The sequence below is a fragment of the Cibotium barometz genome, chromosome 20 (assembly GCF_041138505.1).
Source record: "Cibotium barometz isolate CiBa-2024 chromosome 20, ASM4113850v1, whole genome shotgun sequence".
NCBI lineage: Eukaryota > Viridiplantae > Streptophyta > Polypodiopsida > Cyatheales > Cibotiaceae > Cibotium > Cibotium barometz.
In genome coordinates, this window is record NC_141065.1 from 32,725,828 (window position 1) to 32,748,583 (window position 22,756).

General features: G+C 40.1%; 2 protein-coding genes across 2 annotated transcripts; both read right to left on the bottom strand.

Moving 5' to 3' along the window:
* Positions 1–1,975: 1,975 nt before the first annotated feature.
* On the bottom strand, positions 1,976–3,451 carry LOC147627796 (serine/threonine-protein kinase-like protein At3g51990). Its single transcript, XM_086814264.1, has one exon. It carries the CDS (start codon positions 3,449–3,451, stop codon positions 1,976–1,978), a length of 1,476 nt encoding a protein of 491 aa, XP_086670390.1.
* Positions 3,452–14,789: 11,338 nt separating this feature from the next.
* On the bottom strand, positions 14,790–21,943 carry LOC147627797 (protein ALTERED PHOSPHATE STARVATION RESPONSE 1-like). Its single transcript, XM_086814773.1, has 4 exons — positions 20,709–21,943; positions 16,903–17,078; positions 16,580–16,803; positions 14,790–15,671 (listed from the first exon to the last, which is right to left on the bottom strand). Exons 1-4 carry the CDS (start codon positions 21,601–21,603, stop codon positions 14,852–14,854), a joined length of 2,115 nt encoding a protein of 704 aa, XP_086670899.1. The 5' UTR covers positions 21,604–21,943; the 3' UTR covers positions 14,790–14,851.
* Positions 21,944–22,756: the final 813 nt, after the last annotated feature.

Genomic DNA, 22,756 nt, shown 5'->3' on the forward strand with positions numbered 1-22,756 from the left:
CACAACATTCTACTAATGTCTCAGTATCTATCCACTCTTTTGATCTACAAGATTGAGGATTTTAAGTGGTAGCTATTGTGGGTACAAAAAGTGGCATATATTATAGCACTTTAAAGACCTTGAAATATTTAAAGAAAATAGACAAATATCTTAAAATTTTCTCGAAAAATCAAGTTAAGTTCCATATTATGTGAAGATCTAAGGTACAAAGTGGGAATCTCATATGAGTTTATATGTAAAAGATATTAGCATTTTATAGAATCAGTTCAAATTTGGGACAGGGTGTATACATTGACTTTGTACCTAAGAAAATGAGGACTTTTGACTATCTAATGCTTAATCAAATTATGCAACTATATTTCCAACTTTAAATATGATGTTCCAACAAAAGAACTTGAAATGAAATTCCTTCATTTACTAGGAGAGATTAGCCACTAAAGGTAAACAAATGGCTGTTTTTTTACTGTTTACAGGGTGCCTGAGTGGACAAAACTGGGCACCCTGATCTTGCAACCACCCCTCTCCTCTTTTTTCCATGCACATCCAAGGAAGCCCCATGGATAGTCTGTCAAAGCTCCTCTCGAGTGAACGTAATTGTTTCCTGTCAGAGTGAGCGTAATTATTTCTTGTCGGATATCATAAACTAACTCAGTGGGTTTCTTTAGAGCTAAAGTCCACGGGAGTACCTTCTACAAACTTCATGTATAGCATCTTTGCATTCCAAAGAGAACAGTCTGCATGATGTAAGGGATGACCTTTGATTTGAAGATTATTTTTTTTGTAACTCTCTTGCTTTAAATTCTTTCTTTCGTGGAAGATCATGTTATTTGTATAAGTGTACAAGTCATATTTTCTTGTATAAATAATCTTATATACGGGATTGTTCAAAAAGGAAATGGCTTGGAATGCATTAGTGAAAAATGGTAGTCCTTGAGCTAATACTTTGGGCTTATTTTCTAGTATAGGACAATGCCAACCTAGTGTTTGATTTGTAACATTAGCTACCAAATTGTTCCAACTAAATTTTAAATTTTAAGCTTATTTTCTAGTATTGGACAAACTAGAAATGGGATGCATTCATTACTTCTAGGCGTGTGAATGAGAGGAAACTCAAACACACTCATTATGCTATGAAAAACTAGCAATATGGTAGGGCCTTAGCACACATGGGATGCATTCATCATTAGTTCTAGGCGGGTGAATGAGAGGAAACCCAAACACACTTATTATGCTATGAAAAACTAGCAATATGGTAGTGACCTTAGCATATAATCAAATAATGGACAAAAAAACACACAATAGAGGAAACTCAAACACACCCATTATGCTATGAAAAACTAGCAATATGATAGGGGCCTTTGCATATAATCAAATGGACAATAAGCCCCCAAACAATGTGATGTGTAGTTTTATCATGCTTATTATATGGTAACAAATAACTCTGTAGGGGCTCTCGCTCTACATCTAGAAAATATGAAATCCTTGTGGGAAAAAAACCTCAAAACTTTGTATCTTCTTGAAGTACAATTTTTTAGAGTTTTGCAAAGCATTCAAGGTTCAACTGTTACATTATTTTAAGTGCACATAGTTGCCCCTTGATGAGGAAGTCCTGATGGGGGGATGGGGGTATGAGACATGAGGAGAGAGAAGCTTTGGGTAGGGTCAAGGGTGGAATGGTGTATGATTATCAAGTGACAAATGAGATGCTTTTAGCCCTTTAGGTTTAAGAATAGGTGCTTATGAGATGAAGGGAACACGGAGAGGGCTCCAAGTGGAGGCAAGGAGGACGTTTTGGAGGGAATCTTCGTTGCATGGATAAAAGGCCAAAACCATGCAAGAAGTCGCCTAACCAAGTGCAAAAGCCAACACTTGCCGACCTTGTCTTTGATGCCTCTCAAATATACCAAATCCTACTTCATGTCGAGATTTAATATTACATAACATTATAATAATCAAGAGGGCCCAGTTATTGACGCTAATCTAATTCCTCCCATGCTAATGGCGGCATGGCGTGCTTTGCCTCTTCTTCATTTGCCTGCTTGAACAATTGAAGGACCTGCTCGAGGCCCGCCACCACATCCATCATGGTCGGCCTCTCGCCTTCTTTTGCTTTCACACACCACAAGGCCACCTCGAGGGCCTTCTCCAAGGCCCCGCCTGCCGCCCTCGGCAGCAGCAGCCTCGCATCCAACACTCCCTCCAAGGCTGCATCTCTCTGCCCGCCGGCATTAACAATAATCCCATCATCAACAGCATTATTAACACTAATCAACGTCGCCCAGTCCCTCGTTTCAGACCGCCTTCTTCCTGTCAGCAGCTCAAGCAGCACCAACCCAAACCCAAACACATCACCGGCCTTTGAAGGAAATAAGATTGAATTATCACTGTTAACTCCACCATAATCATAGTAATTAGCAAAATGAAGAGCTAACTCTTCCTGCGTTGGAATACTGTTAAGGGACGCTTGATATAACAAATCACCATTAGTCACTGAATGCACTGCACAGCCGAACCCACCAAGCTTTGCATTCCAAGATGAGTCTAGCAGTATGTTGTCGGAGCTTATGTTGCCGTGTATGATGTTACAAGGCTCTGCATAAACATGAAGAAAGCAAATGGCTTTGGAAACTTGCAAGGCGATGGTGAGCCTCTGCTCCCATCCAAGGATTGCACCATTGCAGGTAGCGCCATCATGGAGCTGGTAGCTTAGAGACCCATTTAGCATAAGCTCAAAAACTAATAATCTTCCCATGGATAAGTCAGGCCGGGTGAATCCAATGAGAGTAATGATATGCGCATGCGAAAGAGAAGACAGTATTTGATGCTCTCTGCTTGCATGGATTGAGTTATGGCGGCGATCTTGGTGATTACTAGTGTATTTTTTGACTGCGATTCTTCTTCCGTCTGCAAAAATGCCACTGTAAACAACAGAGGAAGGCCCTCTGCCGACAATATTCCTGTCATGCATACCGTTTGTGGCCATGGTGAGCTCGGAGAGAGAGAAGGTTGCGCCTGGATCTTCGTTGTAAAGATGAGCTGAGGTGCTGAAGTCCACCAATGCACGGTTGATGGAGAGCTGGGCCATGGTTTTCTTGACGTAGTTGGATCTGCACACGCACATCATCATCCACACCATGAAACCTGATATCACCACCAGCCCTGCCAAGGCCCCTCCTATCACAGCAGCCAGAAAACGCCCAGACATTGATCCTCCTTGCTCTGATACAATAATCTCTTCCCGCTCCCTCTCCCTTAACCCACTCTTCACTGCAATATAATTATGATTACTATCATCGATGTAAGCATATTTTAAACTAGGCACTAATACAAGCCTCCGTCTTAGCCCATGTAAAGAGCTCACCCTCCATGGCAACTCATCTTCACTAGTAGTTGCAGCTGCCTTTGGGATTGGGAAAACCCTAGATACTGCTCCTGCGATGGTTATATACATGCTCATCAGGGATATTATTACAATGAGTTGCCTCCTAATTGCTCTAGTGTTATCCATGAATCCCATATTGGATCACGAATACTAATAGAAGCTCATGAGCTGCAATTCTAGGACAATTATGGAAAGGCCGCAAACAACAGGCGGACGGCAGACGGCCACTTTGAATAACGGAATCCTACTTTTTTAGGGTAAAACACCCAGTTTGTACCAACTCTTCCTTGAGAGGGTCTCCAACATAATTTTGTTGTGTAATTTTTCAAAATATAATCTTTCTATGCCTTTAAGATCAACTCCCACGAGCTTTTATATAGAGGAGACACACTATTGTTTGAAGCGGCCACACATTTCTCCTAGTAACCTTGTTCAAAGACATCACTATACCTCTAAAGTGAACATTTAAAATATAATCGCCTCACCGGGTGGTCTAGCCCGGGCCATTCTACCCAAACGAATGGACCTAGGTTCAAACCTTGACATCTGTAGCGTGTGCGAGCGATGCAATGCTTGCATTACATCCCTCGAATGGGACTTTCGCGAAAAATAAAAAATCGTGTACAAGTGCTACAACTATTTCCCTGATGCATGAAGCATCTAACCATAAAACATATACTATAACACCTCTAATTTAATGTAGATGTGTTCAAGGTTCTCACATATATTGAAAGGTAAAAGAAAGAGGACCAGCCACAGTTTAATAAAGTTTGCAGCTAAGTAGCACTTATTTACACAAGAGTAAATATTGGGCTACCCTACAGTCACAACGGTTTATATTTATAGGCATATGAGTAACCAAGATTTTTATAGTCACGAAAATGTATTTCAAAAATGTACTTGATGATAAGCACATTCATCATTTTAGATTAAAATATACTAGTATTTGTGATTAAAATATACTAGTACTTGACTCATGAAAATTCCATGGAAGCACTAAATTTACCACCCCCTATCAAGCCCATTATAAGGGGAACAAATAAAAATCAACCCTTCATTGAAGTAACCACCCTTAAAGTAGTTTGTCACTTTTTCCACGAGAGAAAACACCAATCCCAAGGATGGATTCACACTAGAAGAGAATGGGGCATCCAGCCCAAACTTTACTGCATAATTTAGAGAGAGAAGGGAGTGAGAGAAGTGGTTGTTATCTCATGGTATAAATATGGTCATATACATATGGCCTAGGCACGAAGTGCTTGCATGTATAGCCATGTTTTTGGTAACAAAGTGTTCTTAGGATGCACATGCACATGGATGGGCCTAGGCACATAGGCTTAGGGTCATTTACATGTGGGATTAGGACACATGGGCCTTGGGACTATAAAAGGCATGTGCTCTAGGAGTATTGTACGTTTTTCACATCTTGTGATACTCATTACATTTACTTTCCATATTCCTTAGTGCTAATCTCTCTTGCTTTTTTCTAAGCCTAGGCTAATCTAGATGCACCACCTTTCTTTCATTAGTATCAGAGCTCTTAGCTTAGATCCTTGCTTAGGTAGTGATTAGTGATAATCATTTTCAAATTATACTTAATCCAATTTTCAGAATATAATTTTTTGACCTTGATTACTGATAATCATTTTTTGGATTACTATCAATCCAGTTTTTTAGAATGCATTATCTTGATCTTGATTAATTTTAATCATTTTTAAAATTGATTTTTACACAGTTTTTAGATTTGCTAATTTCTTGTTTTGACAAGATTAGCAATGAAATTTGTCTTAAATATTTTTTAATTTATACTAATCACTGTTTTCAGAACCCTAATCCACTTTAATGTTTGATTTCTTGAACTTCTTGATCTTCTTGATCTTGATTTTCTTGACTCTCGAAATTAGGGTTTGTAAAGATTTTAGCAACCAATTTGGAATGATTTTCTTATATTATCTTAATTAGAGAGCCTACAGTTTCAAATATCAATCCTTTAAGCTCTTATTTCTTCAAGATCAAACCCTAGATTGTCAAATTTGAGTTCTTGGAAGAAACATTGCAAGAAGCAGGTTGCTGTGTAAAAAATCAAGGTTATTGTGCAGAGTTTTCAAATTGTTGTGTAGAGTTTTTAGATTGCTGTACAGATTTCAGATTGTTATGCAAAAATTTGGTGCATTTTCAAGAAAGTGTGCAACAGCTTAGTACAGTTTCAAGATGTGTACAAAATACAGTTTATTGTGAAGATTCAAGAACAATGTTGAAGATAACAGTGCAGAGTACAATTCTATTACAAATCTACAATACAGAACAAAGTAGTTTACAAATTATGCAAAGTTATTTGTGCTAAAATCAAATCTTGATGCAGAATAGAACAGTAAGTGATTCTTGATTAAATCTTTCAAATCTTGTCACTTTCTTGCAAAGGAGTTGGACAAAGATTACAAAATTGTTGGAGTAGTATAAATCTACATAGATTAGTATAATCTTGATGTATTACAAGTAAAAGAAGTAAGAAAAGTGTTGAGACAAACACTGTTTACAAGCACTTACCCTAGACTACAACATTTAGTACATTTTCATCAAGAAGATGTATAACATGTTAATATATTATAGATCTGAGCATCAGTATTATGCAGAGAGCATGTTGATAGCTAGTTAATAGAAAAGTGTATAAGATTTACAATCTCGAGTGTAGAAGTTCAAAAGCTTGTTGATTAACAGAGAAATTGACTTTTATATTATGCATAATTGATTTTCATGCATAGAGGTATGCATAATAGATTATTATTTTAACATAAAAGTGTTACTTTTATCATAATTAGATTTCATGCATAGAGGTATGCATAAAAGATTATTATTTTAATGCAAAAGTGTTACTTTTAGCACAATTGAATTTCATGCATAGAAGTATGCATAAGAGTTGATTATTTTATTATAAAAGTGTTACTTTTATTACAATTGAATTTCATGCATAGAAGTGTGCATAAGAGTTGATTATTTTATTATAAAAGTGTTACTTTTATCATATTTGAATTTCATGCATAAAAGTATGCATAAAAGTTGATTATTTTATTATAAAAGTGTTACTTTTATCATATTTGGATTTCATGCATAGATGTATGCATAAAATATGATTATTTTATTGTAAAAGTATTACTTTTATCATAATTGGATTTCATGCATAGAGGTATACATAAAAGTTGATTATTTTATTATAAAAGTGTGACTTTTATTATATTTGAATTTCATGCATAAAGGTATGCATAAAAGTTGATTATTTTATTTTAAAAGTGTGACTTTTATTATATTTAGATTTCATGCATAGAGGTATGCATAAAAGATATTCTTTTATACTAAAAGTGTGATTTTCATCATAAATGGATTTTATGCATAACTTAGATGCATAAGAGAAATTCTTTTATTCTAAAAGTGTAATTCCTACCAAATTGAATTTATGCATAAGAACATGCATAAAAGATTGATTTTTACTTTGAAAGTATTAATCTCCTTAAATAGAATTTATGCATAAATAAATGTGTAAAGAAATCTTATATCAAATATAAGAATTCTCTTGTATTCTATAAATAGATATGAGATGTGATAGGATGTGATAAGAGGTGTATAAGATGTGACAAGAGGTGATAAGATGCTTATGAAATAAGTTATGAGGTGATAAGATGAATTAAGATTTGATAAGATGTGTATGGGATGAGGTAAGAAGTGTATGTGATAGGATAAGATGTATATGGGTTGTGAAAGGGCGAGAATGGATGTGATGTAAAAGATTAGATGTGAAGGCATATGGGGTTATATGAATGGGAATGTGGAAATGGATGTATGTATGTGGATGTGTGGATGTGGAGATGGGAGTGTGGATGTGTGGATGTGGAGATGGGAGTGTGGATGTATGAATGTGGAAAGGGATGTATGCATGAAGATGTTTATGCATAGATGTGAATGTGGATGTAGATGTGGCTGTATAGATGTGAATGTGGAATGTGGATGTGGATGTGGATGTATGTATGTATGTGGATGTAGATGTGGGTGTATAGATGTGAATGGAAAGGTGGATGTGGATGTATGTGAATGTGGATGTAGATGTGGATGTATAGATGTGAATATGGATGTAGATGTGGCTGTATAGATGTGAATGTGGAATGTGGATGTGGATGTATGTATGTATGTGGATGTAGATGTGGATGTATAGATGTGAATGGGAATGTGGATGTGGATGTATGTATGTATGTGGATGTGGATGTATGAATGAGGATGTGATAGTAGATGTATGCATGTGGATGTGGATGTATGGATGTGGATATGGATGTGTATGTATGAATGTGGATGTATAAATGAGGATGTGAAAATGGAGGTAAGCATGTAGATGTGGATGTATGGATGTGAATGTGGATGTGGATGTGTATGTATGAATGTGGATATGGGATGTGGATGTATAAATGAGGATGTGAAAATGGAGGTAAGCATGTAGATGTGGATGTATGGATGTGAATGTGGATGTGAATGTGGATGTATAGATGTGAATGTGGATGTGGATGTTGATGTATGGATGTGGATATGGATGTATGGATGTGAATGTGGATGTGGATGTGGATGTGGATGTGGATGTATGGATGTGAATGTGGATGTGGATGTGGATATGGATGTGAATATATGATATGTGATGTGAAGGAATCTGAAGTGAAGAGATGGAAAATGATGTGATTGGATGAGTACACATATAAATGGAATGTGGAATAAGTAATGTGGATTAATGAGGGATAATGTGGAAAAATGAGAGTTAATATAGAAATTGTATTTGTAAATTGTTTGTAAATGCTGTTTGTAAATGGCTGTTTTATGTCAAGAATGCTGGGGAAGCATTTTGACCATCTTGTGATTAAGGTCGTGGAGACCTAACTGTTAAAGTTACAACTGCTGACGGAGAGTCAATGGAGGACGTCTCACGTAGCAAGGTCGACCGAGGTCTTGATCAGCCTCGGTTCGATTAAAATGGTGAGCTTCCGGTACGGTGGATGAGGGACCAAGGAAGCGGCCTATGAGTGAAGCGCTAGGTCACCTGCGAAGGATCCTAGAGGGTGCTGACCATACGGTGCTCGGGCTCTGGGTCGCCTAGGATACCCACGCGTGCGTCGAGGAAGATATTGGAACAAGGAGTAAGAGTTGTTTTCTGAAACAACCGGGCATGGATCTGGTTGATTGACCTTGCTGGTCTTCAATGGATGAGTCCATGGCTCTTTTTATGGATCTGTTGGTTGATCTTGCTGATCTTCAACGAGAGTCCATCTTGATTTTTATAAGTGATTATATTGCCGAGTATTATGGGCTAGGAACTATTGAAAAGGCCCCTGAGTGGACAGGTGGTGAGCGTTCTAGTTGCCAATGATGCCATAGATACTCTGATGAAGGAATGATGGGAAATTGTGAATCAACCGGATAAATTGGAAGATTGTGATCAGTGGTACTATGGTTTCATTAAAGGATTGTTTTAAAGTTAGCTGATGCTAAGAAAAAGGCAATTTCATATTGGGTGTGTAAGTGGTGTGGCTAGTTTTATGTTTGCATGAACTTCCGGCTAGGGGGCCTTGGAACTCTTTTCCTTGGTACCCGGGACAAAACCTAACCAAATTCCAAATTGGATCCCATCACTACAATGGTTGGGCGGTTGGCTAACCCATGGGATTGGATGGGGTTAGGCTAGACTGATGGATCCATAAATCGAGACTCAACTTTTGTTATTAGGATAGATAAAGTAAATCCCGGACAGTAATTGTTCTATGGATAGGAATCAACGGCTGTGCCTCTTGAATGGGAAAAAAAGCGTTGATCCCAATGATCCTAGTGCAAGTTTCTTCCTTGATCCGACCAAATATCTTATAGATGCAATTGGATCAGTTTGATCAGAAATGATCTTGACTACGTTAGAGTAAAAAGTTATCCTGGTGGAATCGCCCGTGCTTTCCGGTAAAGGAAGTTTTTTCGGGTTCGGTTTGGAACAACCGACGGATTAGTCTCTTATCCGGATATCTGTGGGTGAGGCCCCGAGTGTGGGACCCCTGTCCCGCGCGAGAAGTGCTACTTCCGCTGCTAGTACCCCGAATCCGTTGCTCGGTGGGAACAAGGATCTCACAAGATAGTTGGATCATCAAAAAACCATTCATTATTAAAAAACAAAGATTATAATAAAGCATTTATTTCCAAAGGTTATAACAAAGTATTTATTAAAAAAACAAAGTTATAACAAAGCATTTATAAAAAAACAAAGTTATAACAAAGCATATATTTTCAAAAGCTACTAAAGTAAGACATTATTTGTAGGCAAGTTTAGACAATGTTAACAAGGCCAATCAAAACTCTCTGGGTGCGTGTGTGTGTGTGTGTGCATGCGTGCGTGCGTGCGTGCGTGTGAGAGAGAGAGAGAGAGAGAGAGAGAGAGAGAGAACCTTCTCAAGAAAGTAGCAACACAGAACAAAGGTCGTAAGATAAAAGGCTAACAAGTAGAAGGTGAAGAAACCAAGCACAGAGGAGGCAAGATAAAAGCTAACAAGTAGAAGGTGAAGAAAGCGGACACAAAGAAGGCCAGAGAAAAGCAACAAGAAGAAGCCATGGATGGTGAGGTAAAAGCAATGAGGAGAATCGAAAAGAAATCCAAGCATGAAAAGAAGAAAATACAACTAAAGGGCAAAGCAAGAAAACACCTCGTGCCCCAACACCGGAGAAAAAGAAGCAACCGGCCAAAAAAAAAAAGTCTCACACAAAGCCAAGTGCAACGGAGATGGGAAAAGCTGGTAATAAGAAAGAAAGAAGGATGGCCACAAGCTAGCAAGAAGAATAAGCAACCCGGCAACAAGAAGATGGACTACACAAAGAAGACAATAAGGGAGCACCCTAAAATTCCAATAGCATACCCTTAAAAGTCCAAAAGCATCTAGCCAAAAATTTCAAGAACCCACACCCAAGCCTACATGCATCACCATAGATTCCAATCTACCCAACCCACACATTCTCGGGCATGCACAGTACACAGCGCGCATTCTGTACCAACCTTTTCCCAACTCGTTGCATTCAATTCTTCCTTTTGATGTAGCCCCCCCTCTTATTTATTGAGTCTTGGTTTTTATTAATCCAGCCCTCTTCCCTACATTACACTTCACATAAAACAATTGTGCACATACTAAGACTCTAGATTTAATTCTCGCAAAAGGTAAGTCAAGAGGAAATGCATCGTCGTAGATTCTAATCGACCCACCAACCCACACATTCTAAAGCATGCATAGTACACATAGCGCATTGTGCACCAACCTTTTCCCAACTTGTTGGGTTTCGGTCTTCCTTTTGATGTAGCCCTCCCTCTTATTCATTAACTTTTGTTTTTGATAGGTCCAATCCTCTTCCCTACATTACTACTGAGACTAAGGACTTAATCCTCCCACAAGGTATATCTAACCAAAAATTCCAAGAACCCACACTGAAGCCTACATGCATCACCATAGATTCCAATCTACCCAACCCACACATTCTCAGGCATGTATAGTACACATAGCACAATCTGCACCAACCTTTTCCCAACTTGTTGCATTCTATTTTGGATACGTCTTGCCCTCTTCCCTACATTACACTTCACATAAAACAATTGTGCACACACTAAGACTAAGGACTCAATCCTTGCATAAGGTACATCTAACCGAAAACTCCAAGAACCCACACCAAAGCCTACATGCATCATTGTAGATTCCTTTGTCAAGCATCCATAGTACACATAGCGCATTTTTCGCACCAACATTTTCCCAACTCGTTGCATTTTGGTCTTCCTTTTGACATAGCCCCCCCTCTTATTCATGGAGTCCTTAGACCTTCAACCCTCTTCCCTACATTACACTTCACATACAACAATTGTGTGCATACTGAGACTAAGGACTTAATCCTTGCACAAGGTACATAAAGAGTAGGAACCATAGAAGGCAGTGCCACTTTCGCCTCATCTCTACTCTATAGGGAAAAGCGGTCTCTAGATCTCCTTGATCCATTTCCTGAAACTGACCATTAGGGATGATTCATACTCCCTCGACCCCAAAATGCTCCACAAATTATACATCCACAAAGTAGCCATGCCAAGAGAAGTATGCATCGACCATGCCGATTAAAAGGTGGTCCTAGCATAAGTTCTTGTGCATGAAAGGCAAAAGAACCCGTTATATACAAATTTCCTTACATTGACAAACCACACCACTCACCACCTTGGAGATGCGGCATTGAATGGAGAATTTCAATGATATCTACTACACAAAGGTCCTCGCCACATTGCCACATGTCATTTCTTTCAACTCATCATTCATCCTAGAGGAGGACCAACAGATAAGAAAAGAATCCTTGGAATTCGACAAAGATAGCATAAATAAGAGGCAAAGAAAGCAAAAAGTTCAAGTTATCAGATGGAGTACACACAGAGACACACCTTAAGCCCTTATACCCCATGCACGACACCTATATTACTCACCAGGGCTCTACACTTCATGAACACATCTTGCTTACATAGGCATTCATGTAGCTAGCACCTATACCAATTCTCATCAACGATAGCGAAGTACATCTCTAAATGGGAGGACCATGGTGAGCAAAAGCTTGACTCATGGTACGACCCATCACCTAGATCCTCTTCGAGCATGCAAGAACCTCCCAAAATCTTCTACAAGAACAACTCCTTGTGGTCTTTGTGAGACCATTTTCCTCTTCTTTGAGGAACTTCACCTTGCTGTGCCAAACCATTCAGCACCACCATCGGCCAATACCAATAAAATCCAGGTGGCCTTCGTGCACAGATCCGCAAGGACAACCACCCATGGGTCCTTATTCCTTATACATACCCAACCAACTCAAACCCAATATCAAACATCTTTGTATCTACATCACATCACATTAGTCTCGATATACTTTCTAACTTCAAGAGCCAACTAAACCCTATCTCTAGTAGGCCTTGGAGCACATGGATTGGTCTCTTCATTGACTGTATCATTCAACCATCCACACTTCTTCAGAATCATGGTAGCATCTATACCACCCAAACTTCTTAATGTGAGGATGTGATCACCATTAGGAAGGAGGGTATGTTAACCACTTTGCAGGTTAACATAGCTTCCCCCCCCAACCTACTTTGTCATCTTATCCGTATATAACGATGCCCAATTCTTGTAAAGGACTAGAATTTATAAAGCGCCCTCGCCTTGAGCTTAATACCAAACGAGAAAGTGATAAACTTCATGTACATAGCTACTTAGTACTAGAACTAGGACCAATGGGCTATTTTTAAATTTTGTGTGACCTAGGTGAAAGCTAGTCCTTTTGTATATATGCCAATTTTGACATTAAGCAATAGACCTTCATTCTTTTGCAATAGAATACTTGTGAGCTCTTCCTCTTCTCTATTCTTGCTTACTTGTGCTATTGGATTCTTGCATGCTAGATGCTTGCTTGAATAGGTTTGTTATAGGCTTCTCCCTCTCATTAGCTTCTACTCTATCCACATTTTGAGAGAGAACCACCTCTATCTAGGCAAAGAGAACCCCCATAGGCACGAAGCATTCTAATGTAACGAGAGAATGAGGACACGCCAGACGAGCTAGTGCACACATTGGGGAGTTGCATTTGCAACTCCACGGCCAAACCCAACGACATTTGATTCGAAAAGGCTAAGATATGCTCTTGACTTGAACACACCTATGGCAGCTTCACCTTCCTTAGGCTTCCCTTGTTAAAGCTGATTTTCAAGATTTTGAATCCTTGAAGCTGATTTTCGTATAACAAAGCCCATGCTTCTACAACTTTGGAGACATGCTCAACATGCCATCTTCCATATTACTAATGGTGGTGCAAAGAACATCAATATCCCTTAGTTTCAAACTTGGACAAGGTCAAGCACTAGTGGTACTAGATTATCTTACATCCCTTGTTGGTGAGAGGTGAACATTAACACCAAGACAATGTCCCAAAGCTCATAGAAAGAGAGAATAGCCTTATAATTAATTAACTTCCAAAGATGAAAATTGGCATCATTGAGCTTTCTATGAGCACCGAATAGTGCCGGTTGAGATTCTTGTGGAAGATATCATTTCTCCGTAGGAGATTGCTATAGATAACTAGTGTGCCAAATCTAATCCAAGCCGTCTCTAAACCATCTTGCCTCGTAAGCCACCTTCTCATGTGAATAAGGATCCAAGTTGCTCAACCATTCCTACTCATAATGGGGATCCAACAAACATGAGCTAGCCAATGCTTAGGCACTACGGTATGAGGATGGAGCATTGATATCCAATATCAATATGCCTTTTTTCCCTAAGATCATATGCACATAAACATAAGAAGAGTTCTGATAATGTTGATTGTTGAGGATCGAGCAATCAGATTGAAACCCCTTTCTAAGAAAAACCCAAGTGGAAAAATTGATCGATTCAAGGGAAGAATTTCAATTATGCAAGACAAAGAAATCAAGGAAAGGCTTCAATTTGACATCCCAAGAGAACCTTCACCTGAATATGTCCAAACATTCAAGCAAAAATGACCTCTAATTTGTGTTTTCTAAGTTAAAATGTAATTAAGATTATGTAGGCGATGATGAGCTCCAAGATAGCTTTATGATTTTGTAAACAATTTCATTTTTTGAGCGCTATGCACATTTTAATGAAAGTGGGAATTATAGCCACGTAGGAAAAACAGTCACAAAAAGGTGATGTCCACCTTTCTTATAAAATATCATACTAGAAATGAAATTCCATAGATACATAAAACCTGTACTATGATGATAGATACATAAAACCTGTACTATGATGCCGGTTAAAAATGAGATCCGATAATCTCAACTCCTGCAGGAGTTTTTTTCTTTTTCTTTGAACTGTTTGTTTCGCCCACTTATACTATGTCAACAGAAATCACAAGGCAATGGATTCTAGTCAAAACAAGGCACTTATAGGGCTAACTCGGAGGTACCTGCACCAAAAGATTAAAAACCCTCCAGACACCCTTGACCGAGTATCAGCCTCACCTGTAACAGCTCACAACGTCCTCACCACAACCATATTTTTTATCAAAAAACAAAACCCTCCAAATGACTCGGCCTCTCAAGTTGGTCGGTGTTCAGCAGTCTTCATGAGTGCATAGAATCACGCATGCATGCATGCCCTAAGAAAAAAAACACTATCTGCATTGCAGCAAACCTCGGGCCATCTCAAGTTGATCAGAGTTCAGCGGTCTTCATGAGTGCATAGAATCAATCATGCATGCATGCGCTATGAAAAAAACACTCTGCATTGCAGCAAACCTCATTACGAAACCCCTTGTCCATTTCGCAGCAGTCACTACAAGTAGCATGGGAGCAGGGATAAAAAACTTCACAACCAAAATGTGGAATTTCATCATGTGATATATAACAAGTCTCCATAAACACTGATTTTGTTAGGCAGTAGTCTAGTAGCTTATTTGCAATATTGGCATGTCTTCAGCCACTGTAAGAATGAATAACTCTGTGTACCGCTGGGTGCAGGTCCGTGCAAACTCCCTCATGGAATTCAAGACAGGTGGAAGCCCTTTCTGCAGGCTACTAAGAGTCATGCTAACACTCTTTATACACATTTTCTCATACTTCTCATTTTCGATTTCCACTCTCTCTCTGGACAGCTTTACTGAAGCTTCCCTGTCTTTTGAAGGATTCCTATCCATAACACTTTCTTGAGCCAGCTCTTTCTTCTCATCAGAAGTCTGCCGAACCATGTGCCTTTCATTGTATTTAACCTCTTGAACCTTTAAAACCTGCTCCTTTTTCTCTAGCTCCTTCTTAAGCTGGTCTAGTTTCCTTTTCTGTTTCAGCTCCTCTGCTTGCTGCAATTTTAGCTCATGTATGATATTAGAAAATGCTTTCAGAGCATGCAATGGCACATTACCAGGGAGCTGGTCTAGTGCAGCAAGCCATGCTTTGCACAGTGCATATACAGGAGGAGTGCTCATCTTCTCTGGAGAGCCTGGCACATCTTTCCCATCACTTTCGATTTCAATTATGTGCAGACGCAACCAATGATGGACTGAATTCATATATTCCTTCTGAGTAGTGATAAGCTCGTTGAGATTCCGATGCCATATGTTAATCTCACTTTCCAATTGCAAGGTATTCTTTAAATGAAACTCACTTGTTGCAGGTGGAGCACAGGCACTCTCTAGTAGTTCCATATCCTCAATTAGTTGATATTGTTGTTGGTGGCAATTCAGCATAGTCCTCCACATTGTCATTGACCTGCCAAAACAGTTGCCAGCAGACTTCTAAGCTAAAAATTCTGGAAACCATCCTGTTATGATATGATCAAACATAGCACATAATTATAGCTACAGCCTACGCCGACTTTATGTCACACAATGTGAAGATACATGCTGAAATTGATTTTTTTCAAACCATTTAATAAATTGCTATCAGACCCTTTAGTTACTTGTAGGCTTCGAGCTTGCAACAAATAAACAAGAAAGATAGATATGCTTGAGTGGAAATATCCACTTGATTGTAGCTTGCGGCTGATCCAAGAATAGGGATACATGGTGCTTTGGACGCCTATGTTGTCGCCACTTAGACGGTCGATATGAAAGCTGGAAACCTCTTGATTGTGCATTTACTTTAGGAAGATTTTTGGTTGCCAAGGTCAGCCAGGGCCAACACATATCAATGCATTGAATGAAGCTGTCTCAACAGCCTGCGCATTTACTTTGGGACAATTTTTGGTTGCCAGGGTCTGCCAGGGCCAACCCGTACCAGTACATTGAATACATTGGCACCCCTACTTTGCCATTTGCTCTGCAAGAAAGTAAGGGCCTGTATAAAGTATGCAGGAAATGGCCTGGACAGCAAGAAAGTATGGATATTGAGATGTGCTTCCTGTAATGCTTGAACACAAACACCACACACACAACAGAGGGTGCAAGCATGTACAACATTTGCAGTCACTTTGACTGTAAAATCCTTGATCACCACACACATCCTGCTGCAGGGTAGGAGAAACAAGCACAATGGCTCAAGCATCTCATCCCCCCAAAACCAAAGAGATATACCATGGTGGATACTACTACAACATGTCGAGAGAACAGTATGTAATTCAATGCAATAATGCATGCACTAAGAAACAGTTTGAAGAACAAGAAAGTCCATGCACTCACTTTTGTACAAGATCCACCAGCTGTGTATGTAAGCAATCATCCCTTAGCTTTTCAACCTCACAGGAGGCAGCATCCACTGCCTGAACCTCGACCAGATATCTTGTCTGTAAGTTCTTGACAACTGCTTTCGTTTTGCTCAATGTTGCTGACCCCTCTTCGCGTTTCCTCTGTTTCTTAAGCTGCACAGATCTCCTCTCCAACTGAATCCTGATCACTTCTCCAGCCTGCAACGTATTGCAACAAGATCCAATCAAAATCTAGTGGCAATCGATTTTTTATGTCTTCCCAAATGCACGGTTGACTTAACACATATTTATGGCTACCTTTACTTCATCGTGAAGCTTCTTCTCCCAGGCCATAAGCTTGTCTAATGTAGATGCATGTGTTTCTTTCTCACCACTCCAAAGTATATCAACTGCTTCTCCATTTGCAGAAGAAACATGTGTGCCCCTTCCCCAACTCATTACCCGTAACACCCTCGAAGAATGATTGACATACCCTGTATACACAACAGCAATCATGAGTTCTGATTCACAAAAACTCTCTTTCCCCACACACACATATACATACAAACATATATATACATACACACATATACATATATATGTGTATATGTATGTGTGTGTATATATATATATATATTCGTCTCTCACACAGCATGATTATCACAGATGCCTCCACATGTATCTACTGGAGCTCTGTCGCCATCTAGGGGTGTTGTCCAGACACCCACCCCAGGAGTCGGAGCCAACAAGATGGCTCTCAAACCTACATCACAAACTTCTTTGGATTATATCACCCAGGCTCGACAGGAGCAACAGGATCAGGCAGCTCACCCCTCACATATACAGGACGCGATCCTCTAGCCCCACGAACCCAAGGGGTTACCAGAGATCTCTTCTAAGGGCCAGATGCCCCGGTCCCACGGATCTAGGCCCTCCACTCATTAGCTTTAACGACGCATCAACATCACCATCTTACGCTCTTTTCTAGAGATCGTTGGATGACCCAATAGCCACATGGCTACCTATATTGTATTCGTTGACATGTGTTTTTGGCATGTATGAAATGTATGAAACATGTATGAAATGCATAATAACTATGAACAAAACCCGAACCAAAAGGGAACATAGGTGGAGAATGTCCGAGCAGCCCCCAAGTGGGCAGTCTACCACCAGTAAGGACCATCATTCACAAGTTCTACACCCCAGCCCAAGAAAAGGCAATGTTTAAACTATCCCATGAGGTCCTAACCCTTCAAAAGAACTGTCACGTTCACAAGGCAGTGCCATGTCTAATCCCCCTCATTCGGTAGCAATATTAGATGCATTTAAGGCATCTTCATCAGCATGCATCAGGTCAACAACAGTTCTTCAAGCTTTAGCACACATATATCAGGTCAGCAGTAGTAGAATATCAGTCGACAACATTGTGTGAGAGTTGAAAGCATTTATCAATAATTATGGTGAAAGTTTGGCATTTTACATCACACATGTCATATTACAAGACAAATCAACTCGCTGAGAGTAATAAAAGCCGACCGACCAACATATCAGAATCATATATAAGAACATAGCATATTAGCTCATAAATCGTCTCTCCATCTCGGAGTTTGATCATGTATAGGCAATATTAGTAGTAGTAGCTCTTTTGGGAAGGCCTATGGCCTATATACATAATACATTATACTAGATAACTTGTCTATCTCTCTCTCTTCTCTCATGTGTTTTACATTAATGTTCCTACAAAGTACTTAAGGGTTGCGATTAAGGCGCGAAGGCTTCTGCTATGTCACAAGAACAATCTGTACAAGTTTTTCTATGAGATCCTAACCCTTCAAAAGAACAATGTGTATTAGTTCTTCCTTTGTTTTATATTTCGAGGCCACTACATGCCAACGTTGTGTACTCTGGTCCCATGAGTCATTTCTGGCCCCCATAGACGTTACTTTGGTCCCATGAGTCATATCCAATCCCCATAGACATTAATCTCTCTCTCTCTCTCTCTCTCTCTCTCTCTCTCTCTCTCTCTCTCTCAGTGTGTGTGTGTGTGTGCGCGCGCGCGCAGAGCCTTCTACAGGCTAACCCCATGCTTGAGATCCTTGACGGCCCCCTCCCCCTATCGAGGGGTTAGCTCCATAGGTTGTATGATAATGGTCCCACTTTGTATCATATGGCTCGGATTTGACATTCTCAGCTCATAGCTCTCTTCTTTGTTTTCTTTTCTACCATGATGAGATTACATGGACACTATTTTATTTGCTCTCCTCTCCTTATTTGCTGTACTAATTCTTTTTATTTGCTACTTCCCTTAGTGCTAGGCTTCATTATGGTTGAGTCTACCCTGCATCTCTGGAGGTTTGACAGAAACTTAGTGCGAAGGACTTTGTGTGAATATATGCTCTTAAGGTGGAAAAAGATTCATTGTCAAAGATAATAGCTATAAGTCAACCCTACGCCAACAAAACCTCAAGAGGAGCCTCTACAGAAGCCATTTTGCCTTCAACATTCAACATTCAGAAATCATCAAAGGCCCAAGCTTGCAAATCAATTTGATGCCGAATCTATCAGCCTCTGTCCAAAGAAGAAGAGCCATCCTACAAATCTACAATAGCTCCGCATGCTGAGTGAGAAAGCGCCTATTGCAAGGTTATATAGCATGTGCAATATATAATGTTGTAGAATTGGAGGAGCATTGCATTGTAGAGATGTGAAGTTTCATGTATACGACAATGGCTTTACAGTACAGAGGGCCATCTCTCACACCTTGGACTCTACATTGCACAACTTGTTGCTCTCCAGAGCACTGTCACTAAAGAATCAAAATACAAGTTGCTAATATACAAAAACGCATCACGCGTCCAAAAAAAAAATTTTAAAAATAGAAAAAAAAAAGTTTTTTTTTAAGTGACATGGCACTAATGATGTGGTGTTGGTGACGTGGTACTGACACATAGCAAGAAAGCGATGCAAGGTCACCTTACAGACTTGAAATGATACAACTAGCTTTTAGAAAGCAAAAGATTAAAAGCTTTTTAAAAACTAAAAACAGAACATCTTTTATTATTAAAAAGTTGCTTTTTGAACTATAAGTGAGTTTAAGCATTTTTCTCCAGTGCTTTTGGGCAAAACCCATAAATCCAGCTATTTTCTCATTGTTGAGACATGTAAAAAGACAAGAGAGCTCTCTAGCTCTAAGAACTTGTACTCAAGACTCCTCCAATGAGTTGTATCTAATATAACTCGGAGGGGAGGGGATCGGCCCAAGGCTATTTCGACCCCTAGTGTCATTTCTTCTCTCTACTCTCCCTATTTTGTTTATTTTCAGATTTTCTCAAGGTTTTATGCGTAAAATTGTTGTTTCCTTCAAGATAAGCTAAGTACCCGTGCCACAGCACTTACGAAGGCTTGTTTCAACCACTCTATCCATGAATCTGATGAGGAACCATGAGATTTTGCAACCATGAGATCCCAGGCATTATTCAGCACTATGTGGATACCCCCTAGTCAGCATCCCTATATAATAGCTGTGGGCACAATTGAAGCTAGATAGAAACGCCAAGTCATGATTCACATCTCTTGATCTGGGTCTGTGGCTGATCAGTGGCACACTAGGGAGAAGAGAATATCTTTCCACTCAGTTTTGTTATACAAAGGTGGCAGTGGTACTTAATGAGAAACTCGGCTTTCACATATCATTTGTTATGTAAATGTGGCAGTGGTGCTTAATGAAAAACTCAGCTTTCACATATCAGGACCTCTAAGCGGAGGCTTAACTACTGTACCCCAGCCAAGACAGCAGGCAGCTTCAAGGGTGGCCAGGTGAGATGTAAACAGGCAGATCAGAGATGCTTAAGCGCACCAGCTCCCATAAGAACGACACTGCACAACCAATTGCAACATCCTCGAAGGCTGTCTCTTTCACTGTGATGTCTAACAAGAGTCCTAAAAATCACAACAAATCAGCCAAACTACACTAGCTTTGAATCTGCATTGTGCTCAACCGTATACAAGCTAAGCGCCCATCCACCTCATGGCACACCCAGAGGAAAATGTGGTTTCATCCATGTCATGGCGCAAACACGGTAATCCAAGTAAGTAAATTGATCTCAAACTCTTGAAATGCTTACCATTGGAGTCTGCAAAACTTGAATGGTAATGTGTTCGCCGCCCCTCCAGAAGTCTGGCCACATCTCTGCCACTTTCAAAGGCAACCAAGAAGTAATCATCAAGCTCTCTGAGAACGCGGGCAAAGTTCATGTCAGAGCTGCAGGCTTGTGCTTTTTGAAGGTAAAAAGCTCCATTATTGTCTTTGGTTGTAGATAATGGCTCCGTTGTTTCTTGGAGGTCCTGCGACATTCTCGCCTTCTCAACAACAGCATTATCATCTCCTACTTCACATTTTAGGTCCTCGGTTTCTAAGGATGAATTTCTATTGTCTGTCGGATGGAAAACGTTGTAAATGTCCCAATGAGAGCTTATGGGAAGAGGAGGAGCTGGGGGAGGAGTGAGGACCTGTGCAGGGAAGGGGGGTGGGGGTTTGGCAAAGAGACGTTTCTGTGCTTCTGCTTCTGCCTCTGTGTTTTCCTCGAGGCTGGGTGTGAAAGAAGGGGAAGCTAGGACTTTTGCTAGGTTTAGAGCACGCGGCGTCATAGGGCTTTGCAGAGGAGGCATGCTTGAGGCTCGAGATAGGGATGAAGGGGTGAGGAGGAAGTGAGGCAGGGGAGGGGGGAAGTATGGCAAGCTGCGCCCGCCATGCCCATGCCCATGCCCATGTTTAGGGTTTTCTGCCATGTCTATGGCCATGATGTCCATGCCATGGCCATGAATGTCTGCTTTGTCTTCTTCGCCCTCTCCGAACTGCCGGATGGCAGCACCTGTGTTCTTGAGAGAACGGATGTAAGCAGCATGCGCTGCGGCGAAGGCGTGCTGGTGCTGCACGCACAGCTTGATGAAGTGCTCGCGGTCTCGGCATCGACTGGTCACAGATTTTTCTTTGTCCAGCATTGAAGAAGCACAACCCATTCTGTGTATGCACACCACGAGCCCCTATATGTGAGAGGAATGAGCGGGAAAAACCATGTATGGAGGGAGAAGAAGAAGAACAGATTTTTCTAGACAGAAGTTGGGGCTGAGAATCAATGGCTATGGTGGGGTTAGCTACAGTTTCTTGACAGTGGCTATGGCGAATGCGAGAATGCAGATGATGGAAACGATAGGAATTATGGAGTGTGATGGCTGTGGCTCAGGCTCAGGCTCTGGCTCTGGCTCTGGCTCTGGCTCTGGCAATGGCTATGGCGAAACTAGGTGGTGCTTCAAATGGAGGGAGACTGTGTACCGTTTTCTTTTTGGTTTTCGAAAATCCAGACCTTCAGGTACGGCCCCCTCCTGTTTTGCCATTTGTTTTTTATTTTATTTTATTTTTATTTCCCCCCTCTGCCATGTGTACACCCACCTTCCCCTTCTGTCTACAGAATGGACCTGCAACATACATTCTCATTTTACTTATAAATTTTATTGCAAATTCTTATTTTTTTTATTTTGCAAGGAAGTGTATATAGCACACACAAGATTTTACCTGAACTTTTCTTTTAGGATAGTGAGAAGGAAAAGGGGAGGGGGGGAATCCAACCTGGGTCCGCGGAGGCAGGATGCCACCTCCACCCCACTGAGCAATATTGTCCAAGTCCATGTCGTAAACAATTTAGATTTAAAGATAATTGTAGCACTAAAATCTGCAAACTTCAAAGATAACGATAATCAGAAGTATAAGTTTTATGAGAAAAATCAGTGCTAGAACTCGAAGGTTGCACTACCCTTCAAAATGTTATATTTAATTTCTCAAATTTTTTAAATTATATCATTGACTATGTTAATTATTTTGATGTAAAGATTAAGTTGCCTTCTGCTATGTGCAATTTGTCAGGTCTGTTCCCATTGTCATGAAATGTCAAGTTTATTGTTCTCTCAACGTGAGCTAATTTTTTTATTGAAGTGCAATCTTGAACCTTCTTGAAGATTAAGGTTGATTGGAGCAGCGAACCCGATCAATTAATATTTGCTTATGATCAATTTGTGAATGGTACGCTCTTCCAGCCTCTTTGTAAAGAAATGCTGAATGAAATTTTGGGTCTCACCCGTTAAATTCAAGGGCTAGATAGGGTAAGAAACATGTTTT